This window comes from Benincasa hispida, chromosome 12, assembly GCF_027475165.1.
Source record: "Benincasa hispida cultivar pf3 chromosome 12, pf3_genome.v1.1, whole genome shotgun sequence".
Lineage (NCBI taxonomy): Eukaryota > Viridiplantae > Streptophyta > Magnoliopsida > Cucurbitales > Cucurbitaceae > Benincasa > Benincasa hispida.
In genome coordinates this window covers 54,351,266-54,373,380 of record NC_143489.1, presented here as the reverse complement: position 1 = coordinate 54,373,380, position 22,115 = coordinate 54,351,266, and the positions used below count along the sequence as shown (strand labels likewise).

General features: G+C 31.7%; 1 protein-coding gene and 1 non-coding gene across 2 annotated transcripts; both read left to right on the top strand.

Annotated features, from left to right (window-relative positions):
* Positions 1–13,127: 13,127 nt before the first annotated feature.
* Positions 13,128–13,196, top strand: TRNAK-UUU (transfer RNA lysine (anticodon UUU)). The gene has a single exon. It is a non-coding gene; the product is annotated as a tRNA-Lys (tRNA).
* Positions 13,197–15,285: 2,089 nt separating this feature from the next.
* On the top strand, positions 15,286–19,526 carry LOC120068433 (beta-amylase 1, chloroplastic-like). Its single transcript, XM_039020200.2, has 4 exons — positions 15,286–15,962; positions 17,302–17,512; positions 18,300–18,410; positions 18,505–19,526. Exons 1-4 carry the CDS (start codon positions 15,409–15,411, stop codon positions 19,291–19,293), a joined length of 1,665 nt encoding a protein of 554 aa, XP_038876128.1. The 5' UTR covers positions 15,286–15,408; the 3' UTR covers positions 19,294–19,526.
* The last annotated feature ends 2,589 nt before the right edge of the window (positions 19,527–22,115 follow it).

Here is a 22,115-nt window from a genome sequence, read left to right as displayed (position 1 = left end):
CCCACTGTTAGGGATAGTAGAGAGGTTGTTCCCTTAAGTGCTGATTGTGGGTCTTGAACAAGGAGCCCCACCTTCTCATTGGCCCGAGAGCGACTCGGTTTTGTTGATTGGATCACAAAACAATTATTCATTAGAGGATCAGTAGGACTTAAAGAACAATAAGTAATTTCGGGGGTAAAACAGAGATTCGACCTAGCCGTTATTACAAAAACCTGTGAAGGGTTGACTTACTAGTCATGGTTATATCGAGTGGACATAATATATCTACAGTGAGGGGAGTTCAACTATGGGCTTTAGTGGAGTGGCCCATTAGTTAACAAATGAGGGTTAGATCGGTCTAATGAGTTTAGTCGATTAATCTCGGATTGTTGGAGCCCATGACCTGTAGGTCCACGAGGTTCCCCTACTAGCTCGGAAATGGTTTAGCTCTATAGTAGTGTGATAAGTTAATTTGAAACGTTCAAATTAGAATCAAACAGAATTAGAGAAAATATATTTAAATATGATTTAAATATATGAAGATGGATTTGTGTAAAATTAATTTAATATTGGATATTAAATTAATTAGAATTAATTAAATTGTTTAAATAATTATTTACTAATTTTATTAGAAAATTAATTTGTAAAATTAATAAATTTTGATTTTTGAATCAAATGTGATTTTAAAATCAAATTTAGAATTTGAAAATAGAAAAATACACAAAATGGAAAATTGGGATTTTCCATCATCATCTTCAAGTAGCTCACCCATAATCCACCATCTTTAAGCTTCAATTAATCCAAGTATGAGCTGTATCTCATGCAGTCATTCTCATTGCGTGATGGTCTGTAATATATTGAAGAGATTGGAGTGAATTTGAGGCAATGCAATTGTAAGAATTTTTGTTGAAAAATTCGGTTGAAGAAAGTGTTCTTCAAGTGGATTGCTGTTGAGCTATTCTCTAAGTTCCCTTGATTCTAGCTTATTTTGAGTCTCACAACTCAATCTAGAGCACCAAGAGAATAGTAGGGAAGATCTTGTGGTAGTCTACAACGAGATTTGGAGAGATTTGCGACTGAAAATCAAGATTTCTGCTAAAGCATGCTTCTGTTTCTACCAAAATTAATGAATTAGAGTGCTTATTGATTCTTGTCGCTTCCGCTGCATACTGATACAATCCAACACTTACATAAAGATAGAAGATAATTAGACGGTGTAATTTGACACCTTTTTAAAATTAATTAAAGAAACTTCATTAATTATTCTATTTTTTCTTTTCGAGAGATTTTTTTAGTACAATAATTATAGAAATGAAGAATTAAACTTTAAAAAAAGAAAAATTATCTATTACTACTAAGCTAAGCTCATTTAAGTGAGATTAAACACATTTTTTTACTCTACTTTATGCTATGGATTTCAATTACCTCAAATATTTTTGTTTTGAAAGGAAAGGAAAGTCTTGGATTGGAAGTTAGCTTTTTTGTTTGCCATTGCCTCACGTCAAAGAAGCTCTTTGGCCAATACGCTAAGTAACCGTTTTTCACTAATTAATGCACAAACAAATTAAATCATGAATATCATTTTTAGACCCTTTCCCAACGTGAAATCTTAAAGGGAAGAAATCCAACTTCTAATTTTGAAGTTAATAATAAAAATATTATATCATAACTATATTCATTTTGATTGATAAGACATTTTCTACCATCTTAAAAGTTGAAAGTGCATTTGAGGTGCGTTGAATGTTGGGATTGTGGAGATAAAACTCTATGGATAAACACACAATGATGGAATATATATAATTTTACAATTAATAGGTTATAAATAGAACTTTACACACCACCATTATATTTGAAGCCTCAAACATGGAGTTAGTTATAATAACTCACTAACTTTTAGTTGATACATCAAAGACCCCTAATAGTTCAATCCACATCCTACAATTTTTTATTTTATTATTATTATTATTTTCTTACAAAGATATTGTAATTAAAGTGTAGGGTGGGGAATCAAACCTTTGACCTCGAGATCGATAGTACGAACACTATATTAGTTGATCTACGCTCATATTGGTGATCCTATAATTTTTTAATAAAAGGAAAAACAAAAATTTTAAAAAGTTTTTTTTTTTGTTCATATGAGTAATTTTCGTCTTTCTTTTCTCTATCCTTAAATCTTTATTTATATAGAGAAAGCTGAGTGATATTTGTTCTTGGTATGTTGGTTGGAATTTTTTGAGGAAACTATGTTCTTTACACAATTTTGAGTTGATCTCAACTGAAAAATAAGAAGGAAAAAAAAAAACCTATAAATCACTACTGCAGTTCTAAATTGATTCAAGTTTTTAATTGAAACCATTATTATTTTGAGAGTTTTAATTGATATAATTATTATTTTTAGAGTTTTAATTAATACAATTTCAAAATTTTTAAGGACATTTAGTCCCAACTTGTCTTGGGTGGAGTGGATTATTATAATCCACTCAACTATTATATAACTCACACTTAGTTGCTCCCGAACTATTTGAAAAGTTTCATTATCTATTATGTTTACTATTATGTAACCATCATCTCTTCTCATTTGTAACATAGACTAAGATATTATGCACCATAAATATATATTATTACAGACTACAGATTCTATAGTAATCAACTCAGTACTCTAAACAACAAACTCTTTTAAGTATAATTTTTTTTTTAAAAAAAAAGTTTGACAATGGGAGAGAAAAGTTTATCCTCCTAAAAAAACAAGAAAAGTTTCTCTAAACTCCACTGTTTCACTCTAAACAAAGTATATGATCTCATTCTTTCTCTAATAATATATTTGGCGAAAATTTTAAAAAAAAAAAAAAAATCCTCCTCAACTTTGATGAGTTATAAGTGGAGAACTTTAAAGATTCGAATATTTGACACATGATTGAGGATATATGTTTTATATCAGTTGAATTATGTTCTTTTTTTATATCTAAATATTTGAACTTACAATTTAAAAATAAAATAAATGTCAATTATAATTAAACTATGTTTGTATTAGCAACTAATCAAGATCTTCCTATATAAAAGATTATTTAATGACATCACATCCCTCTTAATTCTCATATGCAAGTGCATGCATGTGTGGTCAAAACATTTCTCTCTCACGTGTATATCTAATTGTTAATATCGTAAGTTACACATTATTTTTTCAACTCCATAAAAGTAAATTCTACCACCTTATATCTTAACAAAAATAGATCATAAAATTTCAAATTTATTGAAAGTAAAATTTATATTTTTAACTTTTAACTAATAATTTAACTCCTCCACACCTATACATATACTTGAAGTGTAATGAGAGACTTTTTCTAAGAAGAAAAAATTACTATAGTAAAATGATCGAAAATATTTATAAATATAATAAAATATCACTGTCCATCCATATTGATAGACAGTGACATTTTGTTATATTTGTAAATATTTTCAACTGTTTTTTATTATTATATTATTATTTCGTATAAAAAAAGGCCTTATGTAGAATAATTATTTTGGTTGGGTATATAAGATGATGACAGGGCACCATAATTGAATAGATAAAAGATTGAAGGCGGGGCCTTTGAGTCTTGCACGAAACGCATTTCCGACCATTTGTCTGACTCAATAGTCGTTACGTGTCATTATCCCCACCTTACGTGGCGCCCACCACCTCCATCCCGTGTCACGACAGCCGTACAATCTCCAAAACGACACATCCAAAGACAAAAACCGAACCCCCACCAAGCTGCCTCCTACGGTCTAAAACCTTCTTACTCCTTTTCTGATTAAATTATATTTTATTTCGAATTTTAAATCTTATTCTATTTTAATTTCTAAACTTTAAAAAATGTTCGTTTAAATTTTTTAAAAATATTTATTTTAATATCTACTATTAAAATTATATCAACTTTTTAACATAAATGTAAAAGAGTTTGTAATTTTAGATGACTAGGCTTTATATGCATTAAGCAAGATGAATGTGAAATAAAATACCAACAAGCAGTATGCCAAAATACTGAATGACCAAACTTTTGAACTTAAAATGTCTTTTAAATTCTCCCACTCTACCACCTTCAAAATTGAAACTCTAAAATTTTTTGATAGCCTATTCATCCAAAAATATAAGTCACCTCGTCATTTTGTTAAAAAGTTAACAAAAAGCTTAATGTGTCAGGAACCAAAATAAGCACTTTGTAGAAGTTTATGGACTAAAATGAATATTTTAAAAATTTAGGGGCCAAAATAAAATAATATTTAAAGTTAAGGGACTAAAACGAACATTTTAAAAAATTTAGAGACCAAAATAGAACCTTATTCAAAATTCAGAGACCAAAATAATATTTAAACCTATAAATAAATATTTTGTTTTAAATACTACTTTAGTCCCTACTCCCTATATTTTGGGTTTTGGTTCAATTTGATTCTTATATTTTGAAAGTATTCATTTTGGTCTCTATACTTTGAATTTTGGTTCATTTTAGTCCACATACTATCAGAATCTTTATTTTGATTCTTATACTTCGAAAAAGTGACTATATTAGTCCCTACCTTTTCATTCTCATTTCATTTGTTAAGGATTAAAATCATCACTTTTTGAAAGTTTAATGACCAAAATGAACCGAAGTTGAAAATACGACCAAAATGAACAATTTGAAAGTACATGGATCAAACTAATCAAAGTTGAATGTAGAAGGACTAAAATGAACACTTTCAAAGTATATGAACCAAAATGAACCAAAACTCAAGTTATAAGAGACCAAAATATTATTTAAACCAAAATAATGCATGTTCACGTGAAATAAATGAATGTAGTATGAAATTTTTTTAATTTTGGAAAACTTTTCGTCCTTTGTGTAAATGATAGAGAGAAGCAAAAACTAAACAATCGTTGTCAAGAGACTAAATGATCGTTGTCAAGAAACTAAACGATAGAGGCAGGAGTCTACACGACAGAAATGAGAGTGTAGACGATAGGAGCAAGAGACTACACGATAGGGTTGAGCGTGTAGACGATAGAGGCAAGACGCTACACAATAGAGCCGAGAGTATAAACGATAGAGTGTATATGATAGGATGTAAACGATAGAGACAATCAACTACAAGATAAGTCGAGAGAATAAACGACATAAGAAAAAAGAGAAATTTACTAGACGATCGACCTTCAACGATAATGAGAGCCCATCGTGTAGTAGCTATTTATTAATATATATATTGCCACATGGCGTAATAACAGTGGTTTAATATAACAACCATGAGAGAGAAAGAAGAAAATAACAACCAAATAGTGGAACAGGAAATGCTGAAGGAAAGCAGCAGAAAACAAAAAGAAGAATTTGTTATAATTCAGCAAAAGTGAACACTCTTTTATCATCCTCTCGTAAGAGAACGAGAAGCTGCCACGACTGTAAGCTTGGTCTTCAAACTAAGGAAATGAGGACTTGGTAAAGCTTTTGTCATGATGTCAGCCAGTTGATCTTCAGAGGGAAGGAACCTGACTGAAAGCTATTTGGATGCAACCTTTTCTCTGAGAAAGTGAAGATCAATCTCAAGATGTTTAGTCCGGTTGTGAAGCATAGGATTGACGGCCATGTATGTGGCACTGAGGTTATCACAGAGCAGCAGAGGGGTGGAGATGCGATTGAAACCAATTTAAGTTAAAACTGATTGGATCCAGAGGACCTCAGAGGTAACATTGGACAGACCACGATATTCTGATTCGGCACTGGATCGAGAGACTACCTTTTGCTTGGAGGAGCTCCATGAGATAAGGCTGGAACCAAGAAAGACACAGAATCCACTTGTGCTTCGTCTGTCATCCGGGAAGCTTGCCCAATCGGCATTTGTGTATCAAGTTAAGGCCAAAACAGAGGATTTGGTTAGAAGAATACCATGATCGATCGTGCCTTTGAGGTACCGAAGGAGGCGTTTGGCTGCTTGAAGATGTGAAGTTGTTGAGGCATGCATGAATTGACATAGCTTATTGACACTGAAACTGATGTTTGATCTGGTCAGCGTACAATATTAGGGCTCCGACTAAGCTTCTGTATTCAGAGGGGTTGTCTAGTGATTGTCCATCAGTGAGGGACAAGGAGGTGCCAACGACCATTGGAGAGTGAATTGGCTTGCAGTTAATGAGTTGTGCACGTTTAAGTAGGCTGTGGATGTACTTAGACTGAGATAAATGTAAATAATCCAATGAACGAGCCACCTAAATGCTAAGAAAAAAGGATAGATCACCTAGATCTTTAAGTGCAAATTGAGTGTTTAAACAAGTAATGTCATCAACATAAATGAAAAAGATAATTAAAGTGTGTGAGTTACGGAAAATGAATATGAACGTATCAGATTTTGCATTCAAGAAGCCTCATTGCATCAGACAGGTACTGAACTTTGAAAACCATGCACAAGGACTCTGCTTGAGGCCATACAACGCCTTGTGTAGAAGTAATACATGATTAGGGTATTGATCACTTATGAAACCAGGTGGTTGCTTGAAGTATACTTCCTTAGATAAGCCGCCATCGAGGAAGGCATTGTGTACGTCAAGTTGCCGAATGATCCAATTATGAGACAGAGCAATGGATAGCACAAGCTGAATGGTAGTAGGCTTGACAACTGGACTGAAAGTCTCAAGTAATTAATGCCATAGTCTTGGTTGAACCCTTGAGCAACCAAATGAGCCTTGAATCGAGATGAAGTCTGTTTAAGTCAGAACACCCACTTACTGCTAATTACTTTGTGATCCTAGGGCAGAGGTGTGAGAGACCATGTATTATTTCGTATGAGAGCTTTACATTCCTTAAGCATTGCTTGCTTCCATCTTGGATGAAGAAGGGCTTCCTTGTAGGACCGTGGTTCTGTTTTGTCCAAGTTAGTGACCTCAAACAACCAAACCTTTGGTTTAAAAATGCCCATTTTTTACCGTGTAATCATGGGATGGTTATTGGTTGTGGAGATAAGGATTGTGGTAGATCTGAGGTGGTGGGAAGGTTGAGATGTGAGGAAGCAGAGGGAGTCGGGAGGGCAGAGGTGAGTGGTGGTGAGGGAGAGGGAATGATGGGAGTTAGTGGATTGGTTGATGATTCAGGTGATTGAGAAAGGTAGGGAGTGGGTTGATTGGGTGGTGTAGGTTCAGGTGTGGGTTGGAAGGATGGAGATAAGATAGAAGAAGGTAGATGGGGGGGGGGGGGGGGGGAATCATGATGATGAACACAGTTGCTTTGAGAACTGGTAGTGACCTGATGTAGGGAGGAAAGACTTAGGGGATTGATGGGAATGAGAATAGAAATGACAGGGGAAGATGGGAGTGAAGGAGAAGCGATTGATTGAGAGTTGTCTAGGAAAGGAAAGACAGTTTCATTGAAGACTATATGCCTGAAAACATAAATACGACCTGTTATGCGATGGAAACAGAGATATCCTTTGTGTAAGGAAGAGTAGCCTAAGAATACGCATTCATGAGACCTGTATTGAAGTTTATTGTCATTAAACGGCCGAAAGAATGGAAAATAGGTACAGCCGAACACTTTAAGAAGTTGGTAATCATGAGGTTTATAGTATAAGGTTTCATAGGGGGAATTGTTTGCAAAGAGAGGTGTGGGTAGCCGATTGATAAGGTAGGTAGTTGTGTGGAAGGCAAAGGGCCAGAAGGTATGTGGGACAGAGGAATGGGCAAGCATGGCTAAGCCAACTTCAACGACATGCCTGTTCTTTCATTCAACGGTGCTGTTTTGTTGAGGTGTATAGGGACAAGATAGACGTTGGATTATGCCAAGTTTGTCAAGAATAGGTGAGAGAGCTTTGAACTCCTCTCCTCCATCAGTTTGGATTGATTTAATAGTGGTGAAAAACTGATTTGATATCATTGCTTGAAACTTAAGAAAACAGGGGAGAACTTCAAATTTTACTTTCATTGTATACATCCAAGTAAAACGCGAGAAAGCATCGATAAACAACAAGAAATATCTGTCTCCATTTACTGAATTGATAAGGGAAGGACCCTATACATCGGCATAAACGATATCAAAGGGAGAGGGTGGACGAGAATTGGAAGATTGAAAAGGTAAAGGATGGCTCTTGGGCATTTGACAGTGTGCGCAAACGGATACATTAGTATTATTTTTGTACTTTAGTTTGCATTTTGACAAAACAGATTGAACTACTGGAGGGGAGGGGTGTCCTAAGCGACGATGCCATAAGGAAAAGTCTGTGAGTGCTGAGATGAAGGCAGTTGGATGAGAGGAGGAATTGAATGATCTGTAGCAGATGGAGTAACAGAAAGCTTGTATAGGCCACAATCAAGTGTGTCCCCGAGGAGTGGACTCTTGGTTTGAAGATCCTTCACAACAAATGAGTCATAGAAAAACTCAACATAAGCGTTATTATCATAACATAAACAACCGATGCTAATTAGATTTTGAGATATTGAAGGTGTGTGAAGGATAGAGTGAAGATAAACCGGAGTATTAGATGTAGATGACAAAAAAGAGGAAGAACCAGTGTGAGAGATGGGAAGGGACTTACCATTTCCTATGATAACTTGGTCACCACCATAATATGGTATAGGTTGTTGGATGTTGGACAGGTCAGGAGTCATGTGATGAATAGCGCCAGAATCCATACACCAGCCTTCATCTGGATGATTAGATTTTGGAGCGGGGAAGTAGTGACATAGGATAACGGTTGAGTTAAGGTTGGTGTAGCTTGAGCAAAATGGGCTTAGGGATGGTGAATGGTTCTGTATTTAGGATTTTCAATGTTGTAGCAAGATAATGTTATATGGCTAGGCTTATTGCAAATTTAACATTGTGGCCGATTGGAGGAGTGTGATGGTTGATGGGTGGGTGGTCGTTGAGAGAGGAGTAAAACCAGCACATAATAGTACGATTACACTTTTTCCAATAAGAGAAATGAGGATTGAGTTGACTCTGCTGAGGATCGAGGTATTTTGGTGGCTGGGGATAGGTACTGTCAATGAAACTTTCAAGGCCATAGCCCATGATGAGGTTGAGAAGCTGATTCTTCCAGATAAGGTAGTTTGAATCATTTAGTTTGACAGTGAGGGATCAGAACATATGAGGGAAGTTTGCTATAGGGGATTGCGAGGATGGGAGTGTGGAAAAAGGGTTAATCGGTACCTGATTTTGAAAAGAATGATGGGTGGGAAAACCGGCATATTGAGGGTGAAGGGGCGGTGGTGGAGGGTCATATTGTGGAGGGTAGAATGGGTTTCGAGCAGGGGGAGGGGCACGTTGAGTAGCAAATGAGGTAAATGACGGAGAAGATATAGAGATGTTGTCGGAGGTGGAGCAGTTGAATAGATACTTGAGTTTGATGTCACTAGTAAAGTGGGATTTTCTTCAGATGTTCCCGAGCTTGACGGCATGAAGAAGAGCAGGATGCCTTAGAGCTCTGATACCATGTAAACGATAGAGAGAAGCAAAGACTAAACGATCGTTTTCAAGAGACTAAATGATCGTTGTCAAGAAACTAAACGACAGAGGCAGGAGTCTACACGACAGAGATGAGAGTGTAGATGATAGGAGCAGGAGACTACACGATAGGGTTGAGCGTGTAGACGATAGGGGCAGGAGACTACACAATAGAGTTGAGCGTGTAAACGATAGAGGCAAAACGCTACACGATAGAGCTGAGAGTGTAAACGATAGAGTGTATACGATAGGATGTAAACGATAGAGACAATCGACTACACGATAAGTTAAGAGAATAAACGACAGAAGAAAAGAGAGAAATTTACTAGACGATAGGCCTTCAGCGATAATGAGAGCCCATCGTATAGTAGCTATTCATTAACATATATATTGTCACATGGCATAATAACAGTGGTTTAATATAACAATCATGAGAAAGAAAGAAGAAAATAACAACTAAATAGTGGAACATGAAATGCTGAAGGAAAGCAATAGAAAACGAAAAGAAAAATTTGTTATGATTTAGTAAACGTGAACACTCTTTTATCACTTTGCCATACTTCTACTCTTCCCTTGTCATTTATTTTGTGGTTTTCTTAGGTTTTCTTATATGTTTTTTTCTTTGGTTTACCATTTGTTTTAAAAATGTTCATATTTTTTGAAAAATAAATTTAGTGACATTTTGTAGTATTTTTAATAAAAATTGGAATTTGAAATGAATGTGACAATAAATTGTAATAGTATGAGGTGTTCATATCCTAATTTTCTTTTTCAGTATTTATTATATCATTTAAGATTTCAATTTTCGTCTCACATTATTGTGATATTTACTTTAAGGAGGGTTTAAAAATATTTATTGAAAATACAAGTTTTTTTTTTAATAAATAAATTGTATTGAGAGTATTTGTTTGTGTAATTCAACTTTTTAACTCCATTTTCAATTTGTCTTAGGGAAATAATAAGAAAAAGAGAAGCATTCTATTACAAAAATGTATATTAATACTCTATTTACACACTACTTAAGAAATTATTTATCACTACTAAAATACTATTTATTTATTACTATACCTATATCATTTAAGGTTCCAATTTTCGTCCCACATTATATAGTGATATTTACTTAAAGGAGGATTTTAAAATATTTATAAAATGTCAATATATTATTTTATATTTTTTTAAAAAAACAAGGTTTTTTTTTCTAGAAAAAAATAAATTGCTAAGTTTGAGAGTATTTGTTTGTGTAATTCAACTTTTTTAACTTTGTTTTCAGTTTGTCTTAGGGAAATAATAAGAAGAAAAAAAAATGAACATTCTATTACAAAAATTATATCAATACTCTATTTACACACTACTTAAGAAATTATTTATTGCTAATAAGACACTATTTATTTATTTATTCTTGAAACAAGTCACCACTTTTTTTATGTATCCATCAATTTTTAATTTAAAGAAGGAGTGATTGTCTAATTGGTTAAAGTTACTTGTTCATCGTTAAGCTTTTATTTTTATTTTGAGAGAGTGAAAATGTTCGGGAAAAAAAATGTGAAGAAACAATAGTAAATTTTAAAAATAGAAAAACAAAAATCAAATGATTTTCAAGCGATCCAATAAAATTTTAACTTCCTTGTATCTCTTGGTAACTATTCAGATTATATATATTTAATTGCCAATTCAAATTTGATTTTTGGAGGGTGAAAATGTTTAGGATAAAAAAAGGAAGAAACAAGAATAAATTTTTAAAAAAAAAAATCGAAAACAAAATGATTCACAAAGGAATCCAAATAAAATAATTATAACTTTTGCAGGTGTAGGATCAAACCCACGGGCACTTATGTGCAATGATCTTAAGTCTTTCCCCTTAACCTCTCGAGTAAACCTGTCGACTTTGTTTTAAAATTTGTAGTAATATGATAATACCAAAATTTTTTCATACTACTTTCATTCATTATTTGTCATTTTTTTTCTTCTTTGTACCATTTATTATTTTTCATATCATCAACATTAAGAAATGATTTGACGTGATAACTTAGGGAGCTCTGTAATAATTGACATGCACTCCTATCTTTAAAGTCGAAAGTTCAAATCTTTATATCCTACTTTTGCTGTACTTTAAAAAATGATATAAGGTCTATGAAATAAAATTACCATAGGTCTCATTTGATAACAATCTTGTTTTAAATTTTATGTTTGGTTCCTCCCAAATAATTTCTTTGATTTTCAGTTTTCTTAAATATTTGAACTATAAGTATGGATTCTAAAAAGAAAAACCAAAATTTAAAAACTTTACTTTGTCTTTTAAACAATTGGTAGAAAATAGATAACAAAACAAAAAAAAAAAATTATATGCAAAGATAGTGTTTATAAGTTTAATGTTTAAAAAATCGTAAAACAAAAAACTAATGTCCTATCTTTGATAATCTTTTGGTTTTCGAATATCTCTTTACAACAATTTTCATATCGCTTAAAACACATTCGGATTCATAACCAAAAAATGAAAAAACATAAATAAAAGCTTCGTTTTTAAAACTTTTTTTTTTTTTTTTTTAGATTTTGGATTTGATTTTAAAAATATCCTGAAATAATTAAAAACCAAATGATTATTAAATTGAAATGATTATCAAATAAATTCTTAATTTTTAGTTCTTAAAAATTGAGCTTGCTTTCTCTCTCTCTCTTTCTTTCTTTCTTTCTTTTTCTTTTCTTTTTCTCTTTCTTTTTCTTTTTTTCTTTTGGTTTACAATGTTTACATCTTTTATGCTACTACATTTAAATTCATAATCAAATTCAAGTTTTTAAACACCAACTTTTAACGCCTCGTTTGTTAATCATTTGATTTTTTAAGTTGAGGTCTATTTTTTTAGTTTCTTATAATCTTCTATATCGTAAACGAGTTGAATTCTTAACCATATTTCAAAAACGAAAAACAAGTTTTTAAAGCAATTTTTTTAGTTTTCAAAACTTAGTTTGCTTTTTGAAAACATTGCTAAAAATTATAAAAGATTGATATAGGCCTAATTCTTAAAAACTAATTAAAAATAAAAAAAAAATCAAATAATTATCAAATGGAGCATAAATTTTCAAAAATTTCTAGTAGTGTACATGGGTTGGGTTGAAGGTGTTTTTAGAACCAATCGAAAATTCGGGTTAGTTGGATTGGCAATCCGAATGACCTAAATAAAGTTTCCAACCCAACTCTTAAAATTCAGTTGGGTTAGTTGTTGGATTATAATTTATTTTTCTATTTAATTAAAAATATATAAATTTATATACAACACATGACTAATAACTAAAATCTCATAATATTCAAATGCTAAATACCAAATATCTATGATATTTATTACAACTTTTAGATGAAGACAAATATCATAACAATTTTAAAAAAGAAATATTAAAAAGTTACAAATTAATCAATACAAAGTATTCAAACTTTAAACAAAGATGTATATATATTATTAACATAAAATTGGGTTGGGTTGGGGTCAACCCAAATTTTTTTTAGCCAACCCACGACCTGACCCAACTTAACAAAAATAGAAAAAGTTGAACCAAAGCCAATATAAGAACAAAGTAACCCAACCCAACCTTTATATTTTGGATTGAGTAGTCCAAGTTATTTAAGTTGTTCGGTTACTTGAACACCCCTAAAAAATTTGTTTTAAATTTTAAAAACTCTCTGGAAATAAAACTATAAAAATAAGAAACGTATTCGTCTTAGCTCAGTGGTAGAGCGCGTGGCTTTTAACCACGTGGTCGTGGGTTCGATCCCCAACGGCGGCAAGAATTATTCCTGAAATTTAAATTAGTCCTCCATAATATAATTTTAAAAATAAGTCTTATTTGGTAAATATTTGAAATATATTTTAAAACACTTTTTTCCTTCATTAATTTGAACTGGTCTTAAACAATCATTTGATTTTTTATTTTTTAAAATTAAATTTATATTATTCACATTTCTTACAATCATTTACATAATAGGAGGGTTAAATTTTTAACCAAATTTAAAAAATAAAAAAAGTTCTCAAAATTTGACTTGATTTTTTAAACCATTTATGAACAATATTTAACAAAAGAATAAATGTGGATATGAAACTAAAGTCTATAAACTTAATTTTCAAAAACAAAAATAAAAAATAATATGATTTTCGAACAAGATCTAAATAAATATTAATAATGAGTGGATACGTGAAAAAGAAACCTTACAGCCTAGCCACATAGCATGAAAATATACTATATTCAACTCCATCACTTTCAATGGATTCCACTCGAATGGTCAGTTTTGATTCCAACTCTAACCATGATCAAACCATGTAGGCCCTCATGTCTCATTTAGCCTAAATGTTGGATAGGATAGATTTGCCAACTTAATACATCAACACTCCACATAAATAAATCTTAATCTCGCCCATTACATATAGTTTAGTACATAAGTTATTATTTGTTGTTATAGGTCAACTACAAATTAAATTATCATTATTGTCACATAGAGGGCAGGTACATTTTTCTTTGATCAAAAGTCAGCATCAACTATTGTTATCTAAGGTTGATAGTTTGATCTTCCATCTTTACAATTATTGAATTAAAGAAATGTATGAACAAAAATTATGAACGGTTTGTTAAAAATTATTACTCAAATATTAGTTTGAATAACTCTTATTAGTTATCAAATCGAGCATTACTCAATTGGCATGTGAATGTGTCTAAAGAAAATATATCCTTGTCTAACAATCTCTGGAACATTTAATTTTGTATCTAATTGGTTTTTTTTTTTAATCAAAATTCACAAACCTATTGGACATAAAATTGAAAATTTAGTGATTCCTTAGACACAAAATTCAATTTTATGTGTAATACATTGTTAGTTTTTAAAAATGTTAAATATATTAGACATCTATTATATACAAAATTGAAAGTGAAAGAACTTATTTGATATTTTTTATGCTTTCAGGACTTATATTAAACACAAAATCGAAATTTAATGACATATTAAATACTTTCTGAAGTTAGATATGTAAAATACAAATTACAACTTGGCAATTGAACTTGTAAGGCAACCATTGATAATATCTTCATCCATAAATATAAGACCTTTTATATAAGGATATGTAATGTTAATATTATTCTCATCATATTTATTGTTAGGTATCGATAATTATAATGAGAATAATATTAAACTCGATGGAAGCTTTTTGAGATTTTTAATTTCCAATTTGAAATAGTTAAATGATCGATTCTTAGAACGGTTCGATTTTTCTTAATAATAATTTATGTCAGCAACACATTAGATAATAATAATGGTTACAATCAATTTAAAGCCATTTTATTTTTTTCGATTTTTTCTAGAACCCTATTAAAAGTTATTTAAATTATTTGAAAAATTGAATAGACCGACGTACCTTTGTTTTAACAATAGGAATGATTAGGTGTAGCCAGGCTGCACCTATTCTCATATTCTCCCTTTATTTTACTCACAATTTTTTTTAAAAATTGTCACGTAACACAATTTTATTAAATATTTGATGGACTATATAAGAGATGAGTATAATCCGTCTGCAATTAAATTTTATTCCATCAATAATATAGAATCAGAAATTAAACTTTTAACTTCAAAATTCATCTTACGACCAATATGTAATTTAGTTTCAAAACAATATGATTATCAAGTTTTATCCCATTTCTATTTCCGTTATGCCAAACACCACCCCAATATTTAAATATTTCATTTGAATTAAACTACGACCATGAATATTATATATATATATATATATTTAGAATTCCACGTGTAATACACGTGGCCCAATTGCAAGGAAGAGAAAAATTGTGGTCGTTTCCCAATCCGTTCAAGAACTCTATAAATAACGCACATCTCCTAGTCCATTTCCAATCCCCCAATCTAATAATTCCTAATCCGATTCCAAATTCGAATAAAAAACCTAAACCAACAAATTTCCTTTCACAAACTCAAAATCTTCAACCAGAACAAGAACCTAAAATGGCGCTCAGTTCAATGCATCAGATCAGCACTCTGTTTCCAGCGGCGAATTGCAACAACGATCATTCATCTCAATCGAGGGTTCCGGCGGTTACAGCGGCGGTGAGGACGGTCCCAGCGGCAGCGATTTTGCGATCTAGGGTTTCGAATCGAGAAAGAGAAGAGGTAATCGTATCATCATTGGACAGAGTCCGGCGGAGTTTCTCGGTGTCGTGTAGAGCTTCGACGGCGGCGGAGGTGGAGGTGGAGGAGGAGAAAGGAGGAAAAAGGAGAGGAGTGCCGGTGTTTGTGATGATGCCGTTGGATAGTGTGACGATGGGGAATAAGGTGAACCGGAGGAAGGCGATGGAGGTGAGTTTTCAGGCGATGAAAGGGGCGGGAGTGGAGGGAGTTATGGTGGATGTGTGGTGGGGATTGGTGGAGAAGGAGAGGTCCGGCGAGTATAACTTCGGCGGTTATGAAGAGCTTTTGGGTATGGCGGCGAAATACGGGCTGAAAGTTCAGGCCGTCATGTCGTTCCATCAATGTGGAGGGAACGTCGGCGATTCCTGCACGTAACTACTTTCTCCTCCATCTATTTCTTTTTTTTTAAAAAAAAAATTAACAAATTGGGGATTGAATATAGACTTTTATTTGGTAATAAAAGTGTCTTGGCCATCCAAATTTGCTTGGACCAACGCCATCCAAATTTGCTTGGACCAACTCCACTTTAAAGCATTATCTTTCAATTTGATTTTAAAATTAGGATAAATTATAAATTTAGTTCTCTAAACTTAAAAAAGAGATGCAAAAGGGAATTTAAAAAATAGAAAAATAAGTGAAACTAATTATACAAAATAGTAATTTTTTTTTTTTTAATAAATGACAGATAAAAGTATTAGTGATAGTGATAGTCTATTTATTTTTTTTACTATTTCTATAAATAGCTTCGTACTTTTTCTATTAGAAAAATTACTTAAAAAATTTAACATCACATAAATTTTTTAAATATTCAATATTTTTAAAGTTTAATGACTAGAAAAACATAAATATAAAAGTTCAAAAAAGACTTGTTATATATTTTATAAAGAAGTGTGTAACCCTTGCCTGCAACTAATTAAAGATCGTCATTTGGTAATTTATTTTTTAAAAAAATATATTTAAAACTTTTTTTTTAGATACATAGAAGAAGGATAACATAGAATTTAGGGACAGATTGTACTAAGTATTACTCATATTTTAAAGCCCATCAACTAAATAGGAATTAAAAGTTTAGAGAGTAAACTAACCTTTAAAGTTATCCTTAAAAATATATTTGAAATGGTTATTTTGGTCATAACCTATTCACTTTTCTATTTTTATACCAATTTGGTCATGACAACAAATTAATTTATAATAAGAAAAAAAAAATTTAATTTTAATTTTTTAAAGACAATTTAGTGTTGAATTATAAGTTTGGTCTTTCTCCTTTAAAAAAAATTTATAAGTTTGATTTTTTCTTGGCTTCTTTTTAATTATATTGCAGCACAAAATAGTGTGAGAGATTTTTAAAGTAGGATTAAAAAGTATAGATGTTTTAAGTTTATTAGTTAAATTTAAACTAAAAGAATTGAGGCTAAAAAGATTAGTTAATTTTTTTTTGTTAAATTTCATAATTAATCTCTGAACTATTTAGCGATCTATTGTACCCAAAATTAGAAGTTTGAAATTTTAATGGACTTGAAATTTAAATTTATATAATCAATAATTTTTAAAATTGCAGAAATGATTAACATTAACCTGATTAAACATACAAAGGAACTAAAATTATTTAACCGTATAATTTCATATTTAATTTATTTGGAAAAAAAAAAGAGTTATTTGGTATATTATTTTGGTTAACGGTTGTTTGATAAAACTGCATAAAATCTACAGAATTCCATTACCGAGATGGGTGGTGGAGGAGATGCAGAAAGATCCGGACCTTTGCTACACAGATCAATGGGGGAGAAGGAACTTGGAATACGTATCTTTAGGATGCGATAATCTTCCTGTCTTAAAGGGCCGAGCTCCAGTTCAATGTTACGTCGATTTCATGCGTGCCTTCAAGCAAAACTTCAATCACCTCCTCGGCAACACCATCGTCGTAAGTTCAATCTCTATCAAATCCCTACATTTTAACGCTTTTACCAATGATTAGCGATTCCAAGCCTATAATAATTATCTTGATCTTTCATTTTTGTTGGGTGTTTCTATTTAGTTTCTGAATTTAGGGTTTTTTTCCCTTTTAACTCACAGTTTGAGGTTTGTTTCCTTGTACTCTGGCCACTCTTGTCCGCTCTAAGGTGTGACTCAAGAGATATTAAGAATTTTTGGTATTAAGTTCAGTCGAGATTCAAATTTGGGATCTTTGAGCCAATGTGACTGTTAAGAAATCAACCATCAAAGATGAACAGAAAACGTAAAACAATGAAGAATCGATATAGAGATTTATGTGATTCCTATGTTAGTTATGTTCATGAGAAAAGGGATAACAATTTATTATTGAAGAGAATAATTGATCGTCTCCAGTTTAGGGAGTTTATATAGCGTATTCTCTGAACCGTACAGTCAAAATCATAAATAATATAAATATGACAAATATGAATACAACTTATAGTTTTAGGAAGTGTTACCTCCGAACAACCTTCGTACTTGTTCATTCGAAATTTTAGGTAATAGATTCAAGACATTCCAATCATTACCATATTTTAGTGTGATTTTGAAGGCGATAAAAGTTATTTTAACTATTTCAAAATCTCTCCTATCACGTTCTGAACATATTAATTGGAATAATGATAGTGATGCTTAAGCAATATGCTCTGTTTCATAGAATTGTTTCTTTGGATATGTGAAATTGATGATGGTTGTTTTGTTTTCTTTTTGTGATAAAGGAAATACAAGTAGGAATGGGACCAGCTGGAGAGCTTCGTTATCCATCGTATCCAGAACAAAATGGCACATGGAGATTCCCAGGCATTGGAGCCTTCCAATGTTTTGACAAGGTACTCAATTTACTATGTTTCATCACACATTTATGCATCTAATTTCTTGCATCTCTTGATCTTAATCTGCATATTATTCCTCAATCTTGTACAGTACATGCTAAGTAGCTTAAAAGCTGCAGCCAATGCAGCCGGGAAACCGGAATGGGGCTTGTCCGGCCCAACCGATGCCGGTCACTACAATAACTGGCCAGAGGACACCTGGTTCTTCAAGAAAGAAGGTGGAGGTTGGAATTCCTCTTATGGTGAATTCTTCCTCTCATGGTACTCCCAAATTCTCCTTGAACATGGGGATATGATACTTTCACATGCTTCCTCAATCTTCAAACCTTCTAACGTGAAGATCTCGGTGAAAATTGCCGGCATCCATTGGCATTATGGATCTCGGTCTCATGCCCCTGAGCTCACTGCAGGATACTACAACACACGGTACCGCGACGGTTACACACCAATCGCACGAATGTTGGCTCGCCATGGTGCCATCTTCAACTTCACTTGTATTGAAATGCATGACCATGAGCAGCCTCAGGATGCACAATGTGCTCCTGAGAAGCTTGTTGAACAAGTTCGGTTGGCAACTCGAAAGGCTCAAATCCCACTCGCAGGAGAAAATGCATTGCCACGATACGACGAGTATGCACACGAGCAAATCGTGAGGGCATCATCGTTGGAAGGCGATAGAGAGATGTGTGCATTTACATACTTGAGGATGAATACTCAGTTGTTTGAAGAAGAAAATTGGAGAAGGTTTGTGGGATTTGTGCAGAAGATGAAAGGAGGGAAGATGAATGGCCATAGAAGTTGGGAAGAAAAGAAGCAGCAGCAAGTTGAAAAGCATGTGCCTAATCTACAAAGTCGGACTAATTTGTTCCAAAGAGTTTAGGTCACCTCTTCAAATTCCACCTTTTAAAATTTTTAGTACCACAACTTGTGGAATGTGTAAATTATAGATGCAAGCAAGTAGGTATTGTTAAATAATCTGATTTAGGTTAAGCATATTTTTTAGTATATAATAATTGTCCAATGTAGCAATTTGGCAAAATCATAATGGCAAATTTGCCCATGTAAAAAGTTAAGATTTTCGGATATAGCACACTATTTATCATTTATTTGCTATTACTTTCCCTTTTTTTCTTTTAGTTGGACGTGAAAAATAGATGATTTACCTAAGAAAAATAATATATTAAATATATTAGTGGAATTTAACTTTTATTATATTATTTTTTTGAAATTTATGATTGCTTGTATGCTTATTTTATATTTTATCGATATAATTATCAATAGAATGAAAATGATACATAAGTTGTATTTAACTTTCAGTCCTATTAGTGTTTATTTGCAAAATTCCCACCTTGAAAATTTTCACCAATACTTGTGTTTTGAAATTTTTCAAGTGATTAATTTTGAAAATAAATTATTTTAAAAAAATTGAAATATTTGACAATCATTCAAAATAACTTTTGAAACACTTTTAAAGTATATTTTAAACAATTTTTATCAAAAGATTTTAAATAATAATGACTTTTTTGAAAAATATTTTTTTCACTAATCAATCAAAACGGACCCTAAATCGTTAAATAATAAAAAAAAACATTTAATTCATTGATTATAAACACATTTGGTTCCTAATAAATATATTGACCTATATATATTTATAGGAAATCACATTGTTATAATGTAAACAACATTTTTATAACAAACTATATTGTTACAAAGTTTAAAATATAGACATTACCATCCATTGAAACTAAAGGACTGTTTGATAATCAATTGATTTTTTATTTTTAGCTTTTAAATTTTTTAAAAATTGATATGTTTGATTTACAATTCAGTTTTCTCTTTTTTCGATTTTAAAAATATTTTCAAAATTATACAGCAATTTTAAAAACGAAAAAAAAAAAAACGTTTTTAATATTGTAAAATTGGGGAGCACAATGGGAATACGGATATGAAAAATATAATATAATAAATAGTAAAAGAATATAAAATAATAAATATATAGATATAGATATAAAATAAACAACATAAATAAAATAAAAAAATAAAGAAAATATGAAAATTATAAAATTTTCCCTATTTTCCCCAAAAGTTTGGATTTCCTCATCAATCTTCACCATCCTATAAAATACATAAATGATCACTATTTATAGGAGAATTGGCATGTAGGATGTGGCCATTAGGACACTAACCATGTATGAATTTGTGACACATGGAGTAACATGTTTAAGGACACATGTCCTTTTTGGGATGTACATCTATATTGTATAATATTTATAATACTCTCTCTTAGATGTCTATTATATATATGAAATATGCATCGTCAAAACCTTACTAGGAAAAACCCAATGGGAAAAATCCTAGTGAAGGAAAAAGAGTACATATTTCATATAATTTATACTCCTAAAAGAATACAATATATTTACCCCGTTCATGAAAATATCACTTAATCTCTGAGTCGCTATGTCGAATGCTAATTTATCATTCGAACAAATTTGTTATACAGTGATGTCGCCATTTTCTTCAAGATCATGAGTGTAGAAAAACTTGGGTGAAATATGTTTTGTTCTATCTCCTTTAATATATCCTCCTTTGATTTGGACGATGAAAGCTGTGTTGTTTTCGTATAATATTGTTGAAGGTTTTCATTAGAAGACAAGCCACATGTTTCACAAATGTGCTGAGTCATTGATCTTAGCTCTACACATTCTCGACTAGCATCGTGAGTTGCAAGAATTTCAGCATGATTTGAGGAAGTGGCGGTTATGGCCTGTTTCACCGATCGTCATGATATAGTAGTTCCTCCACATGTGAACAAATAACCTGTTTGAGATCTAGCTTTGTGTGGATTAGATAAATATCTAGAATCTGCATAACCAATTGATCAAAATTTGATTTATTTGAATAAAACAAACCCATATCGATTGTTCCTCGGAGATAACGAAGTATATGCTTAATTCCTTTCCAATGTTTTTTTGTAGGAGAAGAACTATATCTAGCTAATAAATTTACTGAAAATGCAATATATGTCTTGCATTATTAGCAAGATACATAGGTGCATCAATTGCACTAAGATATGGTACTTCAGGACCAAGAAGTGCTTCATTATCTTCTCGAGGTCGAAATATATCTTTCTTTATATCTAATTAATGAACTTCCATTGAAATATTTAATGGATGTGCTTTGTCCACATAAAATATTTTCAAAATTTTTCCTGTATAAGTTGATTGGTGAATAAATATTCCATCTGCTAAATGTTCAATTTGCAAACCAAGGCAAAATTTTGTTTTTCCGAGATCTTTCATCTCAAATTTTTTTCTTAAGATATTCTATTGCTTTTGAAAGCTCTTCAGGAGTTCCAATTATATTCAAGTCATCAATATATACAGGTATAATAGCAAATCTTGATTGTGATTTCTTTATAAAAACACGGACATATTGGATTATTTTGATATCATTCTTTTAATAAATATCCACTCAGGCGTGTAAACCCCTGAACTTAGGTTCCCTAGATAAGCATGTTTAGCCAAAGGAATGTTATATTACATATTTATTTAATAGAAATTCATATTGTTTATAGGGATTATGAAGGAAGGGAAGGGAAAAAAAATCTATCAAATGAAGAAATTCAATCATTAGTCTGCTGGAGGCACTGAGTGTAGAGTGACGTGGCAATTAATTCTTTGAACTCAGGAAGTGGCAGAAAGA

Coding starts and splice junctions, on each gene's coding strand:
- LOC120068433 (XM_039020200.2), top strand. CDS start 15,409: ATGGCGCTCAGTTCAATGCATCAGATCAGCACTCTGTTTCCAGCGGCG. Junction 15,963..17,301: donor AACGTCGGCGATTCCTGCAC/GTAACTACTTTC, acceptor TAAAATCTACAG/AATTCCATTACCGAGATGGG. Junction 18,411..18,504: donor CCTTCCAATGTTTTGACAAG/GTACTCAATTTA, acceptor AATCTTGTACAG/TACATGCTAAGTAGCTTAAA.